Genomic DNA, 18037 nt, shown 5'->3' on the forward strand with positions numbered 1-18037 from the left:
CCGTCGTCTGCCTTGCCCATAGTCCCAGACAGTCTCTCCCTCACTCAGGTGCGCAATTCTTTTGCCCCGGGAGTGTAAACTTATATTTCGTCATCACTCTGTTCGGCGGGGGAGTGCGATGTCGCAGGAGCCAGGGTTTGCAGCCAGAGCCCTTGGGATCCCGGTCACCTCCTAACTGTGTGGCCTCAGGCAGGTGAACTCTGAGCCCATTTCCAGGGGCAGAGGGGACACGACCAGCTCTCGGGACAGTGCGAGGGTGGGATGAGACAGCGCAGCGATGCTCTGGAACCACAAAGGCCCCTGAGGGGCCGGTTACAGGAGCCTTTTCCCGTTTGGCCGGCTTTCCCTCAGCCCCCAGGGCCCTGCCCACCCGACACTCCCCGGTCCCCCGGCCCACATTCCTGACGGGGCACGCCGGCTTGTTCGCTGCCCCTCTCCAAGCAGAGCAGAGTGTGGCGCAAAGGGCCCTGGTCCGCTTGTCAGTCCTCCTTGCTCACGACCCTCCCCAGCTCCCACCCGCTCGGCCTGGGTCCGCGGAGGCGTGTTCATGCCGAGCTCAGGGCCAGCACGACCACGGTGGGACGAAGGACGCAGGCAGGAGAGTCCGCCTCCGAGGGACTCCCACGGCGGAGCGCCCGAGTGGGTGGTGCTGCCGTCACCGCCTCTGCCACCGGCCACCACCGATTGCCCCCGGGTGCTGAGGGCTCATCCCGCCCACCCCAGAGCAGGGCTGAGGCTGTGCAGCGGTGACTGCACATTTGTGTGTCTGTCCCTCAGAACAGACGGTGACGCCCACTGACAAAGACACCAAGCAGCCAGGGATAAAAACAACTAGTGTATTGATCTGGGGAGGAGAGAGGGGTGCAGATGGGAAGTGGGTAGCAAGGGGATCCTTAGTGTTTGCCAGAAACCACTGCCACACACCCTCCACCCCCTCTCGCCATCCTCCCATGGAGTGGGCCTTGCAGGCTCTCACCCTTTTAGTGAGCCTCCCTCTCGCTCCTCCCCTGCATGCACTTGACCTCACCTTCGGTGACTGGGCAGCCCCAGCCCGGCTCTGAAGCCGGGTGAAAGCTGGCTCAGACTAACGTTCCTTCCCCTTCTGTCAGCCCCCATCTCCTTCCCATCTCTTGTCTACGTGAAGTATAGGAAAAGCAAGCACAGCTGGTACCCGGGGGAAATCAAGTCACCCCGGGGCTAGGGGCAGGGGTGGGGCTGGGGGTGGGCAGGCAGAGGAGCCTCGACCAGGCGGCCAGGCATGCCGGGCTGATGGTGGCCAGCCCAGGGGCCCAGCTCGCCCCTGCTCCCTTGGAGGCTGGCCGGGAAGGCTGCACACCTGCCTCAGGCACCATGTTTGTGGGGTTTGGGGTGGGGGCAGCGGGCAGGGCAGAAAAGCAGAGACTCGGCTCCACAAAGGCCCCCCTGCCCCGTGGCTCCTGGAGGGAGCCGTCTTCGGTTTAAGGCAGATACAGAGCTTCCTGGAAGCAGAGACAGTGAAAAGCGAATGGAGATAGATGCTATTTTTTTTTTTTTTTGCTTGTGTTTTTCCTTCAGTATAAAACCACTGTAGAAAATAACTTCTCTTAGAAAAAAAAACAAAACATAGAAGAAAAAACAAAGGGGTATTTTCTTTGGCTTGAAGCCCCTCCCGCGAGGTGCAGGGAGGCGGTGGGCATGACCGTGGAGGAAGCAGGAGGCCTCCGGCCCACCCCGGCCCGGCAGGTCCCGGACTACATGATGCTGCAGTTCTGGGGGCTCTACGGGAGGAGAGAAGGGGAGAGGTGTGAGCAGCAGTGCCGGCCCCAACCCGCACCCCGCCCCCCAGCCATAGCCCTGCGCCTGCCCTCCAGCCTGGGGCTCAGACAGGAGGGGCAGGGGCAGGAGTGGACTGACTGCCTAGAATCTGGGGCGGCAGGGGGAGGCTCCTACTCCCCCGGGCTGCGGAGGAGAAGGCTCTGCCCCCCACAGGGCCACCCCGTCCTAACCCTCGAGGACCAGGGTCCTCTGCTAGCGGGCTATGGAGGCAAAGGGACAACTCACCTGGGTTCGGGGTCTGGAGTTGCCCAGGAGGTAGGAGCGGGTGACCAGGTTGTCCCCGAAGCTGCCACCCCCACTGCCCCCCACACTGCGGTAGCTGCGAGTGACCGTGACGCTGGACGCGGAGGAGGCAGAGGAGACGGATCCGCCCACCTGGGCTCCCGCGCCGCCGGCGGACGCCTTTTCGGCAGGCTGCCCGCAGGTCCCGCACAGCACGGTGCGGGAGCGCAGGTTGTACTCGGCGGGGTCGCCCGAGCCGCTGCAGTGGGAGCCCTGGGGAGGGAGACAAGGCTCAGGCGGGACGGCGAGTCCGGGAACTGCCTGCTCAGCCGAGCGCCCCGCTCCGGGCTCCTGTGGGCCGGGGCCACCGGGCAGGACGGCCGGGCTGTGCCGAGGGGCCGGCGGGTGGCCGACAAGGGCCTGGGAGGCTGGACTGGCAGGGAAGGCAGGGTGGGCAGCAGGGTCAAGAAGACCTGGGCAAGGGGGCGGGGGCTGTGACGCTGTCCTGGCTCCTCGGCTCGAGAGGGAGAGGGGAGAGGAGCAGGCTTGGCGGGCGGCTGGCACAAGCAGATGAACGGGGAGGGCGTAACCAGATGCGAGAGAGGCCGCGGAGCAGAGGAGCCGGGCATGCAGCAGGAAGGGGCTAGGGGCTGACGAGAAAGGAACGCATGCGAGGGGGAGGGAGGGAGGGAGAGGCGGGGAGGGGGCGCCCACGTCTGTCCAGACCCCGGCCCACTGCTCCCACGGGAGTACTCCATGGCACCGAGAGTTCCCACTCCCTTCCTTACCAGAGTAGGGCGCCCAGACACCTGGGGTCCCTGTTCAAGGTATGGGGAGGAGAGAGAAGAAGAGCCAGGGCAGCAAGTCAAGTTCCAAAACACTCTTTAATGACAAGATTTTGTGTGGGGAGGCTGGGCGAGGCGGCCGGGCCTGGCTGGCGCCCGGTGTGGGTGTGGGTGTGGGCGTGGCCTCAGCGGTGGCTGCCACTCACGTGGTGGTGATGGATCATGTCATCTCCATCCTCGTCCTCGTCATCCTCGACCACAGTCACTGAGCGCACCAGCTTGCGCATGGCCACCTCCTGCCACGGACACAGCCCGGCCCAAGAGTTAGGGGCAGGGCCGGGGAGGGGCGGGCAGCGTGCCCGAGAGCCTCTCCCGTGGCCTGCCCCTCGTCCAGCTTGCTGCTTGCCTGACCTTTGCGGTGATGGCAGGAATCAGTGTCCAGCCCAGAGGGACAGCGCCCGACTGTGAGGGCAGGAGCATGCTCCCCCCTTAAGACCCTCTTGTCTACCTCCCGCCCCTCAGGCTGCTGGGGAGCAAGCCTCCCCTGGGAGTGCGGGCGGCTGGCTCTGGCGTGGCCCCAGGGAGCCTTGTCCCGCAGAGGCCAGCCTGCGCACACTCACCTCCCCGGTGGAGTTGATAAGGGCCGTGCGCAGGCTGTTGCCACAGCCCCAGGTGTTCTGTGCCTTCCACACCAGGTCGGTCGGGGGGCTGTGGGTGGCCCCAGCTCCTGCAGCCCAGATCTGCGGAGGGAGGATCAGAGAAGGGTGCTCACTCCAGCCACCCGTCCTCAGGCCAACCGGTGCCCGCCCAGAGCCCAGACGCCGACACTCACCGTCACCACCTGCCCGGCCTTCAGGGTGAACTTCGGCGGGAAGCGGTAGGTCAGCAAGGGGTCATCTCCGTTCTGGCGCTTGATCTGCCAGTTGCCCATGGTCTGGTCCTGGCAGGAGGGGAGGATGGGGAAGGTAGGGTACGTGGGTCCACATGCGGGGTTCACCTGGCTCAGGGACCCAGGCAGGCATCCCCTTCCCAAGGGTAACAATTGCGGAAGGCCCGGGGAGCTGGCGCGCGGGGGAGGCCCGTGCGTGCCCCGCAGCGCCCCCACCGCGCCCCGCCCCGCCCGCGCCTACCTCGCTGGACTTGTTGCGCAGCCGCACGAACTTGCCGTCCTCGTCCACCTCCTCCACCGCCACGCGCCCGCTGGTGCGCGCGTGCTGGGAGAAGCTGCTGCGGCTCTCGGCGGCCTCCAGCTTCCGCTTCTTGGTGGCGCTGCCCCCACTCTGCGTCTGGGACGAGTGGGAGGAGGCACGGCCTCGGCTGCGCTGCGAGGTGGGGCTGGGGGACAGGCGGAGCCTGGGGACAGAGACGAGGTTGGGGGCCAGGTCAAGCGCGGGCAGGCCAACGCCTGCGAGCACCCAGACGCCTCCGCAACCCACCTCTCCTCCTCGCCCTCCAGCAGCTTGCGGTAGGCGTGGATCTCCATGTCCAGCGCCAGCTTGATGTCCAGCAGCTCCTGGTACTCGTCCAGCTGCTGCTGCATCCGCGCCCGCATCTCCGCCATCTCCCGCTCCTTCTCCGCCAGCAGCCGCCGGCTGGTGTCGCGCTCGCGGGCCAGTGAGTCCTCCAGGTCCCGCAGCTTCGCCTCCTTGGCTGCCAGCTGGGTGAGGCAGGCGGGGCTCGTGAGCTCCCCAGGGCCACCCTCCCCAGGCACCCCAGGCTCCCCTCAGGGCCTGTCACTGGCTCTGACTGGCCTGGGCCGGCCACCCGTTGGCCCCTCCCAGTGTCTGACTGGAACCCCTGCTCTGGGGCCAGAACCTATTTCTGCCTCAGGAGAGGCACCCCCAGCTAGAGTCATGCGGTGGCTTCTAACGCCTCACACGGTGGCTCCTGGCAGATCTACTGAGTCGGGAGGGTTGCAATGACCTCCACTTACACGTGGGAAACCGAGGCTCTCGGCGGGCGGCTAAGGGGTGGTCCTGGAGCAGCACAGGCCTTGTGCCTCCAGGTCCCAGGCCCTTTGTCTGCGGCCCCTCACCTCCACCCCGCCCCGGCTGCCTGCGAAGGGGAGGGTGGCACCTGCTTCTGCAGCTGGCTGAGCTGGGTGGGGGGAGGGGCGGCACCTGCTTCTGCAGCTGGCTGAGCTGGGCGGACAGGCTGTCTATGCGGATGCGGGACTGCTGCAGCTCCTCGTGGGCGGCCCCCACCAGGTTGCTGTTCCTCTCCGCCGACTGCCTGGCGTTGTCCAGCTGGGGTGGGGGGCGGTGCACAGGGTTAGGGCTACAGGGGCCCGGGCAGGGCTCCCCGCACCCCGGTCCTGGGCACCCCCAGCGCCCCCTCCACCCGGCCCGCTGTGGGCGCGCCGCACCTTGGCAGAGTAGGTCTTCTCCAGCTCCTTCTTGTACTGATCCACCTGGTCCTCGTGCTGGGCCCGCAGCTCCTGCAGGGCGTCGGCCAGCCGGCTCTCAAACTCCCGCTGCTTGCCGTTGTCAATCTCCACCAGCCGGGTCTCGTGGCGGCGCTTGGTCTCACGCAGCTCCTGGAAGGGTCGGACACAAACCCGGATCAGAACTAGGTCCTCAGAGGCTGCGACCCAGAGCCAGGCTCCCCGCCGGTCCCAACCCCAGGAGCCACTGTCAGCCGCACTTCGACCTGGGAGATGGTGCTGGTCGCCCCACGCCCTGGCCACCCTCCTGGAGGGAGTCAAGTAGCTGAGCCCTGACCGGGCGGTCGACGTCCGGTGCCTGTCAGCACGCACGTTCGGTGCCTGTCGCCACGCCCCGGCCCGCAGTGCCTACCTCACTGTAGATGTTCTTCTGGAAGTCTAGCTCCTCCTTCAGGGTCTGCAGCCTGTTCTCGGCATCGACCCGCCGCAGCATTTCGTCCTGAAGCTGCTTCTTGGCCTCCCCCAGGGCTGCCTCGAGCTGAGAAGGAGCGAGCAGAGAACATCCGAGCTGGGAGGGGCTGAGGAGTGGGCTGCTCCCGGCGCATCCCCTTGTATGTGTGGGACAGGTCCAGGGAGAGAGCCTTGGGTGCCCACGGAGGCCGTGCCATCTCCGCGCTCACAGCGGCTACTCTGGGTAGGTACAATGCTCAGAAAAGAGACCTCCCCTCCCCTCTCTGGCACAATCCGGCAATTCCTAGAAAGGCACATGTCCCTGGTTTGGAGGGAACACGAGAGAGGGAGCCAGTGTGCCTGGGAGGTAGACGAGGCTCTGAGGAGCACTCCAAGAGGCTGAGACCTGAAGGGCAGGTTAGTGGGGCCGGGCCGAGAAGAGCACGTGCAAAGGCACGGCGGTCTGAAGGCGCACGTGTACTTCAGGGTCCCCCAGAGGGTCAGTACTGCTGACGCCTGGGTGGGGCGAGGGTGGGGGTGAGCAGGGGCTGGGCGTGAAGAGATGCACTCTTAGCTGCCATGAAAAGACCCTCTGGAGTTTGAGCAGGGGGGGCACCCCTCTTAGATTTCACCCGGGAAGGCACAGGCTGGCCAGCGCGGCTGGGGAAGGGCTGGGGGGCGGGGTGGAGCCGGAGGCAGGAGCCTGGGGGAGAATGGGCCAGGCTGGGTTCTGCAGTCAGCCCGCTGGCACCTCCCGGTCTCTCCACGGTGTACTGTGGTGGTGGGGCTGGGAGGGAGGGGACAGAGCCCAGGACGGACGCTGGGCAGAGGACAAGCCCTGGCCCTGCTCTAAGCAGACGAGGCTGGGAAACTGGGAACGAGCCAGCTTCCTGGTTTCTGTTCCTAGCCTGTGCCATGAGAAATCAGAGAACAGAGTAGACGGCAAAGCGTTTTGAAAGTAAAGACCACTCAACACATGCCACGCGTTACAGACACGCGTCCTGCGTATGGCTGAGCATCAGCTCCCGCCCGTGGGCTCTGCGGACAGGGCACACTCCTCTCCTGTCCCCCGGAGGGGTCGCAGCTCTCTGTAGGAGGGCCAGCCGGGAGGGAGGGGACCAGGGCCAGGCACCAGCCATTGGAAAGGCAGGAGGAAACGGCCTGTGGATTATGTTAGCATCACTGTGGTAGACGCGTGTGCTCGGTGGCAAAGCGGAGGATGTGTGGCTGGCACAAGCCACGATGCCAAGACAGGCTGCGAGGCCCGGGCACAGGCCAGACCAGGCACCTCCTGAGCGTGAGTGTGCGTCTGTGAGGGGGCCGGGGCGGGCGGGGTCACCTTGGCCACTTGGCCCCGCAGGTCATGCAGCTCGCCCTCCAGCGTGCGCTTCTCGCTGAGGGCCGTGCTCAGCGCGGCCTCCTTAGAGTTGAGCAGAGCCTCCAGGTCCTTGAGCCGGGCCTGGGCGGCCATCAGGTCACCCTCCTTCTTGGTATTGCTAGAGAAGCAAGGGAAGAGTGGGCGTAAGGGGAGGAGTCTGCGTCCCTAGAGAGAGCCCCGTCACTTTGCCGGAGGTCAGCTGCGGGGCCCGGCTCTGCCGTCCCTCCAGTTGCCAGGAGAGGGCGTCCTGGGTTTTGGTTCCTGGCACCCGCCAGCCTCTGGGGCTGGACTCCCACTTCCCCACAGTCCCCGAAACCCCTTTCCTGCTTCCCCACCCTTCCCATGACTCAGTGCTCAGGAACGTGCCTGGGGCCAAGGGCGAAGCGTCCCAGGAGATGAATGCTTTCCCTCTCTCCGCTCCTGTTCTTTTCAGAGACAGGGCCACCTTTGTGTCAGCCCTTCCCACACGAGGCCCTAACGGGCTCCTCCCAGACTCCACCCACGTCGCACTCAGCCAGGCCTCCCTGCCCGCGGGCCGGGCACCCAGGCGGGGGTCTCTGCGTCCCCGACAGTCCTCAGTCGGGGCCCCAAAGGTGCCGTCACCGCTCCCAGTCCCTTCACGGTCTGGGGACCGTGGGAGGGAAAGCTGGTGAGAGGTCAGGGAGAGCTGAGGGGGACACGAGGTGTGGTGTGGACAGTCCCCTGACTCAGGTCTGGTCTGGGCCCCCTGTTCCGGGCAGAGCACAGGGGTTCCGGCCTCTCTGCCTCTGCCCCATCAGAGCCCGGTCCCTCTACCAGAGGCCTGGGCCCCGGCTCCACACACGGCCCCTGGGCCTCGGAGCTCCCCTCAAACCGGGCGCTTAGCTAGACCCAAGCGAACGCTCCGCCTCCGCCAGGCCCTCCCCTTTTCTGGGCCCCTGATCGGTTTTGCGGGACACCGAACTGGAGAAATAGAGGGGTCCCACTGCCTTAAAACCTCTGGGGAACCCGAGAACCCTCCAGATGTCACGGTCCGTGACGGCGTGTGGGGAGAGGAAGCAGCAGAGCAGGGGCTGCGGGAGCGCCACGGGGCCTGTCCCGGCCGCCATCTGCAACGTATCAGTCCCCAGGAAGAGCCCGCCACGGCAGACGGAGGAAGAGAAAACCAGACGTGGGCAGGGGAAGAATCCTGCCCTGGAAAGGCGGAGAGCGGCCCTGCCAACACCCTCCTCCCGCCTCAGAGGCGCTGAGCTCCTGCCACGCGGAAGGGCGCGGCCGTGTCCTCCGGCCACCTTGGGAGATTCAGATGGGAGCCCCCGCCCCTTCAACGGGGCTGCCCTGGGAGGGGACAGTGACGTCCGGACAGGCCTGCGAAGGGAAGGGCACGAACACCTGCGGGAAGCACCCCTGCCTGCACACGCGCTCCCGTCTGGGCCTCTGGCCACACCTCGGAACAAGCTGCTTAATGCAACGGTGTCTGTCTCCTGTGAAAGCAGGCCCTTCCAGAACCGGAGGATGTCTCCCCTCCTCCGTCTCAGCCAGAAAAGCTAAAAATAAAGTCAAAACCCAGCTCAGGTTTTGGCTGCCATCCGGCCCAGCCCCTGGCTGGGAGCACAGCCCCAACTTTCCATGACTTCAGAACTTTTCCGAAGCTGAGGCAGCCGCAGGGGAGGCGGGGGACCTAGGACCCGGGTCGCTGCTGAGGCTGGCGAGGCCTTCCAGGAGCGGCCTGCACCCGGGCCAGCCAACGGCCGCAGCTGGCCATCAGGAGGCTCCCAGAGTCTAGAGCTAGGGGGAGCTTAGAGTGGGTCCAGCTCAAGCCTCTCCTTTGACAGAGAAGGAAACTGAGGCACAAAGGGCCCAGTGTGGACCGCGGTCGGGACCGGGTCAGTCGCTTCTGGCTGCTGACCAGGACGCCCTGCCACCTCACTGCTTCCGAAGCCACAGCTCTAGAGAGAGCCAAGAGCCAGCAGGAGCAAGGGCCTGAGCTGCCGGCCCACCCTGGGAGAGGCCGGAGGGCACAATGGCTTCAGGAGGCAGCTCAAGGGCATCTCCCCTCGATCCGCCTCCCCACCTCCTCAGATACCAGAGGGACTGGGGAGTCCTTGGAACACCCAGCAGACACCGACCAACCCAGGAGACAGGTGCACCGTCCCTGTCCACAGTGAGCTCCTAATTGGACCACTACAGGAATTTGCCCTTCAGTCTCATCTCTTCATTTCCTGCCGCCCCGCAAAGCAGGGAGGCGGTAAGAATAATAACACGATAATGGCCAACGCTTGTATGGAGCTGACTAGGTACCAGGTGCTGCTCCAGACACCACACTTTAACTCGGTCTGCACAGCTGCCCTACGAGATGGCCTGGGGGCCCCTGCCGTGGGGCTGAGCAAACCCAGGCAGAGCCCTGTGCGGCCTCACACCTGTCACTCTGTCCCGGCCACTTCCCCTTCCCTCCTGGATGGGATGCCTGGCAGGACTGGGCCGCCCTGCCCATGAGGGAGCCAGCCGAGAGCAGGGAGGGAAGTGGGGCCTAGGATGAGCCTCCGTGGCTTCCTCGGCCAGGCGGGGGCACCCCCAACTGTGGGGCGGGAGCCACTCACAGCTCATGACTCAGACTCTGGGGCTGTGGCCAGGGAGCCACACGCACTCCCCGAGACGGCTCCCCCAGCCCTTCCCCAGGCCCGGGCACCCTAGGTGGGACCCGGGACAGACACTGGCCAGGAGCGCCGCCTGGGGCGGGGTGCTGCCTGTGCCGAGTCCACTGGGAGCTGGCAGCGGGTGAGCGGGCACGTGCTGACCGCGGACACCGGCCTGGCAGGGAGACAGGGTGGGGCAGGCAAGGGCAGCGGGGAAGGGTGGGAACAAGGGCTCCGCAGGTGACTCATCCTCAGGCAGACAATACCCGGGCAGGGGTCGGGAAGTCCTTTAATGCCCACAGGGGACCCAGCTCTGCCCATGTCCTGCCTCGCACCCCGCGCCATGCCCGGGGGGGGGCGGGGTTGGCTCTCCTTTGCATCCAGGTTCCTCAAGCTCAGGGCTGGCCGCATCCCAGCAGCCTCGTAGGCAAGAAGGGCTGGGCATCCTGTTGCTAACTCTTCCCACGGCTGGCAGATCTGCTCTCCAAGGCAGGGAGGGGTGGGGTGAGAGGAACGGGGGCAGCGAGGGACACACGCACGGGGACAGAGGGGGCTGGGCCTGCGTGGCGGCTGCTGGCGGGGGAAGCCCAGCAGCAGGCCTCTGCACGCCAGGCTCTGGGGGCTGCTCGTGGGGAAGGCAGGCGCCCAGCGCCGCAGAGGGGCTGGGTGGGCACGGGGCCAGGCGCTGACCCGCCCGCTGAGTCACCCTCCTCAGCCCGGCTCAGATGCCAGATATGGAAGCCGCAGGCCCGTTGGGCCCGGATGCTGGGAGCGAGTCGCTAGGCCTAGAGGGGCGGCCCCCCGTTTCCTTCCCTGGGCTGAGGAAGAGACAGGAGGAGCAGACACAGGGGCTAAAATAAGAAGTAGGAGGGGAAGATGGCCAAGGGGTTCCCTCAGACCCAGCCCGGTCCCCGCAGGGGCCACCCCTCGGCCCCCCAGCCTCACCGGCCCACGGAGTTCCCCATGCTGCACCTGCGGGGGGCCCTAGAGGGCAGCGCAGGGCAGGGGGCACAGGCCGCTGAGCCTCTGGGCACAGCTGCCTCACAGGAAAGGGCGCCCCCTCTGGCCGGGCAGGGCAGGGCTCGCTGGGTGGCAGGGTCCCTGCCCCCCTGGCTTAGGCACAGCCCTCCCCATCCTCCCTTTGTCCCAGTAAGTCCTCCCACTGCCATATGGCCCCTCCCCCACCCCTCCTACCCCCATCTCTCCAAACCCAGCTGCCTCAGCCCTGCCCTGGAGCCCCCGCCCCGGCCGCACCCCACTTCTCTTCCCAAAGGCGTCCAGCTGCCATTTACCTGCTGGTCTATTCTCTTTCCACTTACGAGGTCTCTCTGGGGTTTTCCTGTGTGTCCCCACATGCCCTGACACTACGAGGTTCATATGCTCGAGGCTCCCGGGGGCCCCTCTCCCGGACCAGTTCCTGCTCCTCACAGATGGGGAAACCGAGGCCTGGGGCAGGCGGGCTGACTCTCAGAGCAGGCGGGACAGAACACAGACAATGGCGTGATGTGTTCAGGGGCGTGGAGAGGCCGTGAAACCCCCGCCACCTCACACCTTCCCGCAACGGTGTGCAAAGCGGGAGGCGTGACACCCCCCAGCCCCCAGGGGCCCACTGCGTGGCTCTGTGGCGGGTCTGCCCTCGCTTTCACGTAAGGGCAGGGCGTGGGAAGGCTGGACGCCAGGCTGCCCTGCCTGGCACTCGAGGCGCCCTTAAGGCGAGTGAGCGAGGGGACAGGTGTTCGGGGACGTAGACGCCCCCCGAGCCTTCCCCAAGCCCCACCCTGTGAATTCGGGATGTCGCACCCCCAGAATGCAGATGGTAGCCCCGCTCCTGACCTCCCCACACGGGCCCATGTGCCCACAGCAGCCACAGCTCTGCTTCCCCACGTGTCTCCTGGGTGTGACCCTGCCACACATGCTCAGGGACTGAGGCCAGCCGGTCCCCTTCCAGAGCCGCCAGGCTCCCAGCTGTCCTCCCCCCAGACAAAGCCGGGTCTTGATTCCAAGTGTGGGGGTGGGGCTGGTGCCGAGAAGGGGGCAGGATGCCTGTTGACATGTTCAGACGGGGGCCTGGCAGGGGGCCCGGCCTGAGTCGCAGCTGCTGGGTACATCAGCGTGGCACTGCACAGTGGCGGGAGAAGCCTGCGGCCACAGGCCAGGGGCCTGGGGTCCTGGATAACAGGCGACAGCTTCCTGACCAACCATCCCTCAAGGTCCCTGCCAAGCTCTACTGTCCTTCCTCCTGGCTTTTCTCCAGAAATCATTCCTGTGTTGTCACGAAAATGCAGGGGTAAGGCCTGGGGACAGGCCCGAAGAAGTGGGTGCATGAAGGGGCACGGGGTGGCCTCGGGGGAGCCAGACCATCCTGGGGGTGGGAGGGAGGGAAGCCACTGGCCACGGGGAGGGATCGCCACGAGGAGGCTCAGCAGTGCCTTACTGAGGACATAGTAGCCCTCCACCTGGTTGCTCGTGGTTATTAACCCTGGCAACAGAGGGAGGGGGCGGGAGCCGCACCCCAAGATCCAGAACCGTGGTAGGGGACGACCTAGGAGCTCCGTTTGCTCTGCATTCCAGCTCGAGCTGAGGCCGTGCAGGTCTCCTCTCGGCCGGCAGAGGGTGGCAGTGTCAGTGCTGGCGGGGGTGGGGGTGGGGGTGGGGGTGGGGGTGGGCTCGGCAGCCTCAAAACCACCACCTCCCGCTGGCCCAGAACCGGGCCCCTTGAAACCGAGGAGTCAGATCCCCTGAGCCAGCCCAGAAGGGATTCATACGTCCTGTCCCCATCGATGTGTCTCCCATCTGATTCAGACTCTCATCCCTCTAGCAAGAACGCCGACCCCAGTTCCCAAGAAAAGGCCACCTCTGGGCATTTTCTCTGACAGGATAAGCCCAGGGTCCCGTCTCCTGTCCACACGGCTCTACTGTGACTCAGCTCCTTCGCTGGGCCTGAGACCCCCAGCCAGGACTCCTCCTGGCTTCCCTGCAGCTCCACCTCCTTCCCAAACTCTGTTCCCTTCCTTGAGGGATTCGTAAGGGCCGAGGGCTCCTCATAGCCCAGCCTCGGGGTTGGAACCAGAATGGGTGCGGCTGGGGTGGACGGTGGGCAGCTCAAGGTCACGCCACCCGTCCGTGCGGCTCCGGGCACGTGCTGCCTCCTCCCGGCCAGCTCTAAGTGGCCGTCCCGGCTTTCACAGGGCCTCCCTCCTGTCCGCAGCACGGTCACTGGGATGCTCCCTCTCCTGACACAACCCTCCCAGGGCCCCGAAGAGAGAGGCACGGAAAGCAAAGCGTCCTTTCCTTCCAGGAGGAAAGAAAGTGTAAGCCAAGCGTGATAGTTAACCGTGTCTCACAAACTTTCTTTGAAAAGGACAGAGGGTGTCAGGACCTAATTCCACAGCTTGTGGGAAGCATTTCTATTGAGAATAGCACTGGCGATTAATTACATTCACATCCATCACATCTGATTTTGATATCGATGGCTTGGTATTTGAGGACTGTTTTCTTGCTGCGTTCGTCACCGTGCTGGGAAGCCCGGGGCAGCCCCGGAGACCTTCTGCTCTCGCCCCTTTCTTGCTAAGGAAATCCAGAGAGGGAAGTGACTTGCTCAAGGTCACACATCAATTTAGTGGCAGGGCCAAGCCTAGAACTAAGGACACCAAGGGCCAGGGTCGTTTCCACTCCCTCACGCCACCTGTCACCAGGCCTCTCGTTAACAGAAGAGACCCTGCAACCTCCCCTAAGAAGCTCTCTCTCCGGGCAGACCGAGGGACGTCAGAGCTCAGCCTGTGTCCCCATCAGTACGCTGGGGCCCGAGCGGGGAGCAGCTGGGGGAGCTGCCCCAGTGCCTGGGCCTCTGAGCCAGACCGGGTCTGGCTGCTGTCGCTGCGAGGTGGAAGGGGCTGGGGAGGGGCGGGGAGCAGAGCAGAGGCACCGTTGGCAGGTGAGGGCGTCTCCTACCAGAAGTCTCCCCAGCTGCCCCGGCTCCAGCCCTGATCACTGGGGGTGGGACTGGGAGCGGGCACATCCCACTCAGGAGGGGTCTCAGACTGCTGGAGGCCGGGGCAGTGCCACCCGGGGCGTCGGTCGTGGCGAGGCAGCCGGGGCCTGAGCAGGAAGGGCCGTCTCCAGCTTCTCTTGGCTCCCTGAGTGCTGCTCAGCCCCAAGGTTTAGCTGCGCCTTTGAATCAAAATGTGGGCTGGGGTGGGGGGCAGCGCTTAACACCCCTATAACAGAAGGAGGCTCCTTTCGGGTGACAACTAGGGCCCAGGTGGCCTCCAAGGCCTCCGTCCAAAAGGCATCGCCTCGTCCAGCTCCAGGCAGACGAAGCCCATGGCGAGAATCGCCAGCTTCCCAGAGCTCTGTGCACTGCTCTGCGGCCTGGTGGGGCCCCGGGTCTCCCCACGTCCAGGCCCGGGCGGAGGCTGCCCTTCAGGTGCGAACAAGCCTGGCAGGACAGCAGAGCACTGAGGCATCCCCGGTCCCGGAGCAGAACCCTCAGACTGCAGAGTGAGCCCTAGTCACCCCGATCCTCCAACCTGTCCCCGACGCTAAGCGTGTAAGCTAAGGTTTAGTGGTTTGAGCACTTGACTCGAAGTCAGGTCTGAGCCTGTGCTCAAGTCCCAACCTGTCGCCCCCTTGCTGTGCGACACGGAACAAGCCTCTACACCTCTCGTCCTCATCCTGATGGGAGCCTGGATGCACCTGGGCCCGCCTGTCCCCACTGGGGCTGCGTTCCAGGCAGGCAATCCAGGAAGTCGTCAAGCACTGGGCCTCGTCCGGAGGGAAGAGGCGCTTCTGCTTTGTGGGCCCGGGATATCCCCACTTCTGACTCAGCTTCCCCCACCAGTTCCTCCTGGCCAGGCACAGGCCCTGGTGCCATCCCGCAGCCCAAGCCCACAACTCTAGCCCCAGCCGGAAAGCCACTCGTGCACAAAGCCTGTCGGAGCCCCGGATTCCCGGCCACCAGGACCTCAGGAAGGCGGCAGAAAGGCATCCCACCGTATTGTGGGCAGCGGGCGGCAGGGGTGGCGGGGAGGGGCAGATATTCCGGCCCCCACTCCTCTCTTTAAGACATCTGCTGTCTCCACCCTGTGTCCCACTGTCTCTTGTAAAGCCACCAGGGTGGGAGGAGGGGGGCAGAGTCTGAGTCATCCGCCCAGCTGTCCTGCCCGGGGTGGGGCCCAGCTCCGACCCGGACCCCAGGCGGGCTTTCCCTGGCACGTTCAGTGTCCTCTTGCTGCACCGAGGCCCCAGAATGGGAAGAATGTGTGAAGGTGTTTGTGGGGGTGGAGTGTTTGGAACCTGTAACCCAGCTAACAGGAGGATGCCCCAAACCCTTGGGTGTGGTCGAGGTGCCCGGGCTGGGCCTGGATCCCGCAAATAGCTGTGCATCTCGGCCCAAAGCCTGGCCCTGAACTCTGAGCTCTAATTAAACATTAAACCAGACACTTCTGTCCAGGCCTTCGTGGGAGAAGCTGGGGCACCGCAGTCCTCTGCCAGAGTCTTCGCCCCGCTCGCCTCCGCCTGTCCCCGAGCCCAGCAGCAGCAAGAGAGCGACAAACCCTGGCTCCTCCCACTGGGGACATAGACGGGGACTGTCACCCCGCCTGAGCCCTGTCTGTCTCCACCCTGCCACCCATCGGCCCAGGATCCAGGTGCACGAGCCCACCCCCCTTTTCCGGAAGCCCAGCCTCCCCGGCCAGGATCGGTGGGGGAGAAGAGAGGCAAGCGGCTAAATATAACTAAGAGCACACACACCACCCCCTCCCCTGCCCCACAGGGCACACCCCTGTGCGCCGTCCCAGGCCCGGACAGCTGCACCCGGAGGCAGAGACCAGCCCGCGCACGAGTCTGGCTTCACACGAGGCCAGACTCCACTCGCCACCAGTGTCTGCCCCGGAGGGACCAGCCAAGAATGCCCCTCACGGGGACCTGCGATGGGGCTCTGGTGGCCCAGTGGGCGGGCTGAGAACATAGCCCCTCTCGGTGATCCCCCTGGCTTGCCTCCTGTCTGTCCTGCTAACTGAATTGTCCCTGTCACTAATGAGAAAGACAGGAGCCACCCCTTTCAGCCGAAATAAAAGTCCGCCGGCTGGGTCCCCACGCAGCTCCCCCTACTCTTCGCCTGGGAGTGACCATGAAGGGCACGGCCACCGCGCCTGGGCTGGGGGCTGCTGAGGGGTGGGAAGAACCGAGACTGCCCCGATGCTTCTAAGAGCAGGTCCGGAGAAGGCGCAGAGGGCGAGGCGCCGGGTCGTCAAACCACAGCTGCCCCACGCCCAGGGACCACGGGGCATCACGGAGCCCTCGGGCTTGGGTCTCCAAGGAGACAGGGGCAGGAGACACGGGGAGACCCAATTCTGGTGGGGGGAGCTGGAGGAGAGCCCAAACTTCCAGGCTCCAGAGGCCTTTTTAGAAAAGAAGGTGGAGCCAGGCAAGGTGGGGCAGGGTGGAGCAGGGATGGGTGAGGTGGGCGTGGCCTGAAGCTCCCAACGGCTGGATTTCAAAAATGTCGCTGTATTCCACAGCTTATTAAAGCGAGGATCGAAAAGTCAGGGGCTGAGACGACGAGCCAGAGCAGACTGCTCGGCTTGCCTGGGAAAGCGAAAGTGGCTCAGGCCAAGGAGGAGGAATGAGAGGGCCAGAGCCCCAAGCCCTCCAGGACGCCGGCCGAGCGCCGGGAGGCTGGGGCGGCCAGACCTGGGCGGACCGCAGCTTGGCGAGGTGGAGCCTCGCGCGGCCTCCCTCCGCCCTCCCTCCCTCCCTCCCTCCCTCCCTCCCTCCCTCGCATTCCTGGGCCAAGCAGGCCAAGGGCTGTGGGAGCTGCGGGGGAGCCCGGAGCCGGCCGGTCTCCTGGAGCGGCCGGGTGGGCCTGTCGGGGCCCAGAGGTGGTCCCAGACCCGCGGGGAGTCAAAAGAGCTTCTCAGCTCTTAGAAGGAACTCGATAAGGGTCAGGGCAAAGGGGCACCTCCACGCCCCCGTTGGGGAGACAGGGGTCACCCTGCCTTGGTGACCCCTCCACAGCACCACTGGACACCTGCCAGCTTGGGGGCTCCGTCTTAGTGGACATCACGTGTTCGGAGCCAGGCCCGGCAAAGCTGGCACTGTGCCAAGCCTGCCAAGAAAGTTCTGACAGGGCCCTTTCGCCCAGTCCGGTGCGTCCAGGGGCACCCGGATTCCGCAGGCCTGGCAGGGCCAGTTCTGCTTGGCTCAAGCCCTCCCCGGAGCTCCGGATGGCTGGCGAACCTTCCCCTGGCTGAACGTGGGCCTGCCCGCGGCCGACTGGGCCCCGAGGCCCGCTCGTTCCTTGTGTACCCCACCCTCTCCCAGGGACCCTGCTGCCCTGTCTTGACGGGTTCCCTTGGCACTACCAGGCACCCGCTGGGGCAGTTCTGGGGAGGGAGGAGACCGGACGGCAAAGTTAGCAGCCGCCTTGGGCCCGAGCAGGGGTGACCAGTCCGCCCACAAGCCGCCACCTGGGCGCGCCGCCACCTGGGCGCACTCACCGCGCTTTGAGCTCCTTAAACTCCTCGCGCACTTTGCTCAGCTCCAGCTGCAGGCGGGCGCGCTCCTTGGCCACCGAGTCGAGGGTCTTGCGGGCATCGCTGAGCTCGGCCTCGTAGGCGGCCTTGATGCCGGACACCTCGCGGCTGACCACCTCCTCGGACTCGGTGATGCGAAGGCGCAGACCCGCGTTCTCCGTCTCCAGAGAGCGCACACGGTCGATGTAGACCGCCAAGCGGTCGTTGAGCTCCTGCAGGTCCTCCTTCTCCTGCAGCCGGGTGATGCGGGTCGGCGACAGCGGGGTGGAGCTGGTCTGCGCCCCGCTGCGGGTGGCGCGCCGCTGGGACGGAGTCTCCATGGCCGGCAGGATGGCAGCGCTGCCCGCGGGGCAGGGATCGCAGGAAGGGCGCGGAGCTCGGGTGGAAGGACAGAGATGGCTCTGGGTCGGACACGCGGGGCCGGCCGCCTGTCGGCTTACTCCTGGCAGGCGGGGACCCGGGCCGGCGCTGTCAGACCTAGGATCCGGGTTGGCTGGTGTGGCTGCGGCGCTCCCGCGAACACTGAGTCACCGGCGTCTGGGCAAACGCTCTAATAGGTCCTGGGAATGGAAGGAGGGGCCACCGCTCTTAAAGGGGCCGTCGCACACTCACAGGGGTGGGGGCGGGAGTGGCGAGCGGGGCAGAGGACTGCCCAGCCGCCGCGGATCGGGCCCCACCCTCCCCCGCGCACCCCGGCCCGTCCGGGGCTTCGCTGAGGCGCGCGTCTTGGTTCCCGCCTGCTCTGCGCTCCGGGCTGCAAGCTTGTCCCCCCTGCCTCAGGCCTTGGGCGTAGAGGGCAGAGCCCAGGGGTGAGAGTGGGTGGGCAAAGGGCGCGCGGGGAGCCAGGAGGTGGC

The 18037-nt window shown here is 65.8% G+C and overlaps 1 protein-coding gene across 2 annotated transcripts; it reads right to left on the reverse strand.

Annotated features, from left to right (window-relative positions):
* Positions 1-822: 822 nt before the first annotated feature.
* On the reverse strand, positions 823-17706 carry LMNA (lamin A/C). Of its 2 annotated transcripts, XM_039849883.1 has the most exons (13): positions 17148-17706; positions 6995-7151; positions 5618-5743; positions 5188-5358; positions 4943-5068; positions 4259-4479; positions 3953-4175; positions 3655-3762; positions 3443-3562; positions 3029-3118; positions 2826-2855; positions 2041-2310; positions 823-1757 (listed from the first exon to the last, which is right to left on the reverse strand). In XM_039849883.1, exons 1-13 carry the CDS (start codon positions 17501-17503, stop codon positions 1731-1733), a joined length of 2025 nt encoding a protein of 674 aa, XP_039705817.1. In that variant the 5' UTR covers positions 17504-17706; the 3' UTR covers positions 823-1730. The 2 variants fall into 2 exon arrangements, with proteins under 2 accessions (XP_039705817.1, XP_039705818.1); XM_039849884.1 differs by lacking the exon at positions 2826-2855 and having other exon boundaries at positions 17148-17705.
* Positions 17707-18037: the final 331 nt, after the last annotated feature.

The sequence above is a fragment of the Pteropus medius genome, unplaced genomic scaffold (genome assembly GCF_902729225.1).
Source record: "Pteropus medius unplaced genomic scaffold, Ma_sr-lr_union100, whole genome shotgun sequence".
Classification (NCBI taxonomy): Eukaryota; Metazoa; Chordata; class Mammalia; order Chiroptera; family Pteropodidae; genus Pteropus; species Pteropus medius.

Excerpts from the sequence above, each read along its gene's own strand:
- LMNA (XM_039849883.1), bottom strand. The coding sequence starts at position 17,503 with ATGGAGACTCCGTCCCAGCGGCGCGCCACCCGCAGCGGGGCGCAGACC. Across the intron at positions 4,176-4,258 it reads CTGGAGGGCGAGGAGGAGAG|GCTCCGCCTGTCCCCCAGCC; the intron begins GTGGGTTGCGGA and ends CTCTGTCCCCAG. Across the intron at positions 3,563-3,654 it reads AGGCCGGGCAGGTGGTGACG|ATCTGGGCTGCAGGAGCTGG; the intron begins GTGAGTGTCGGC and ends CTCCCTCCGCAG.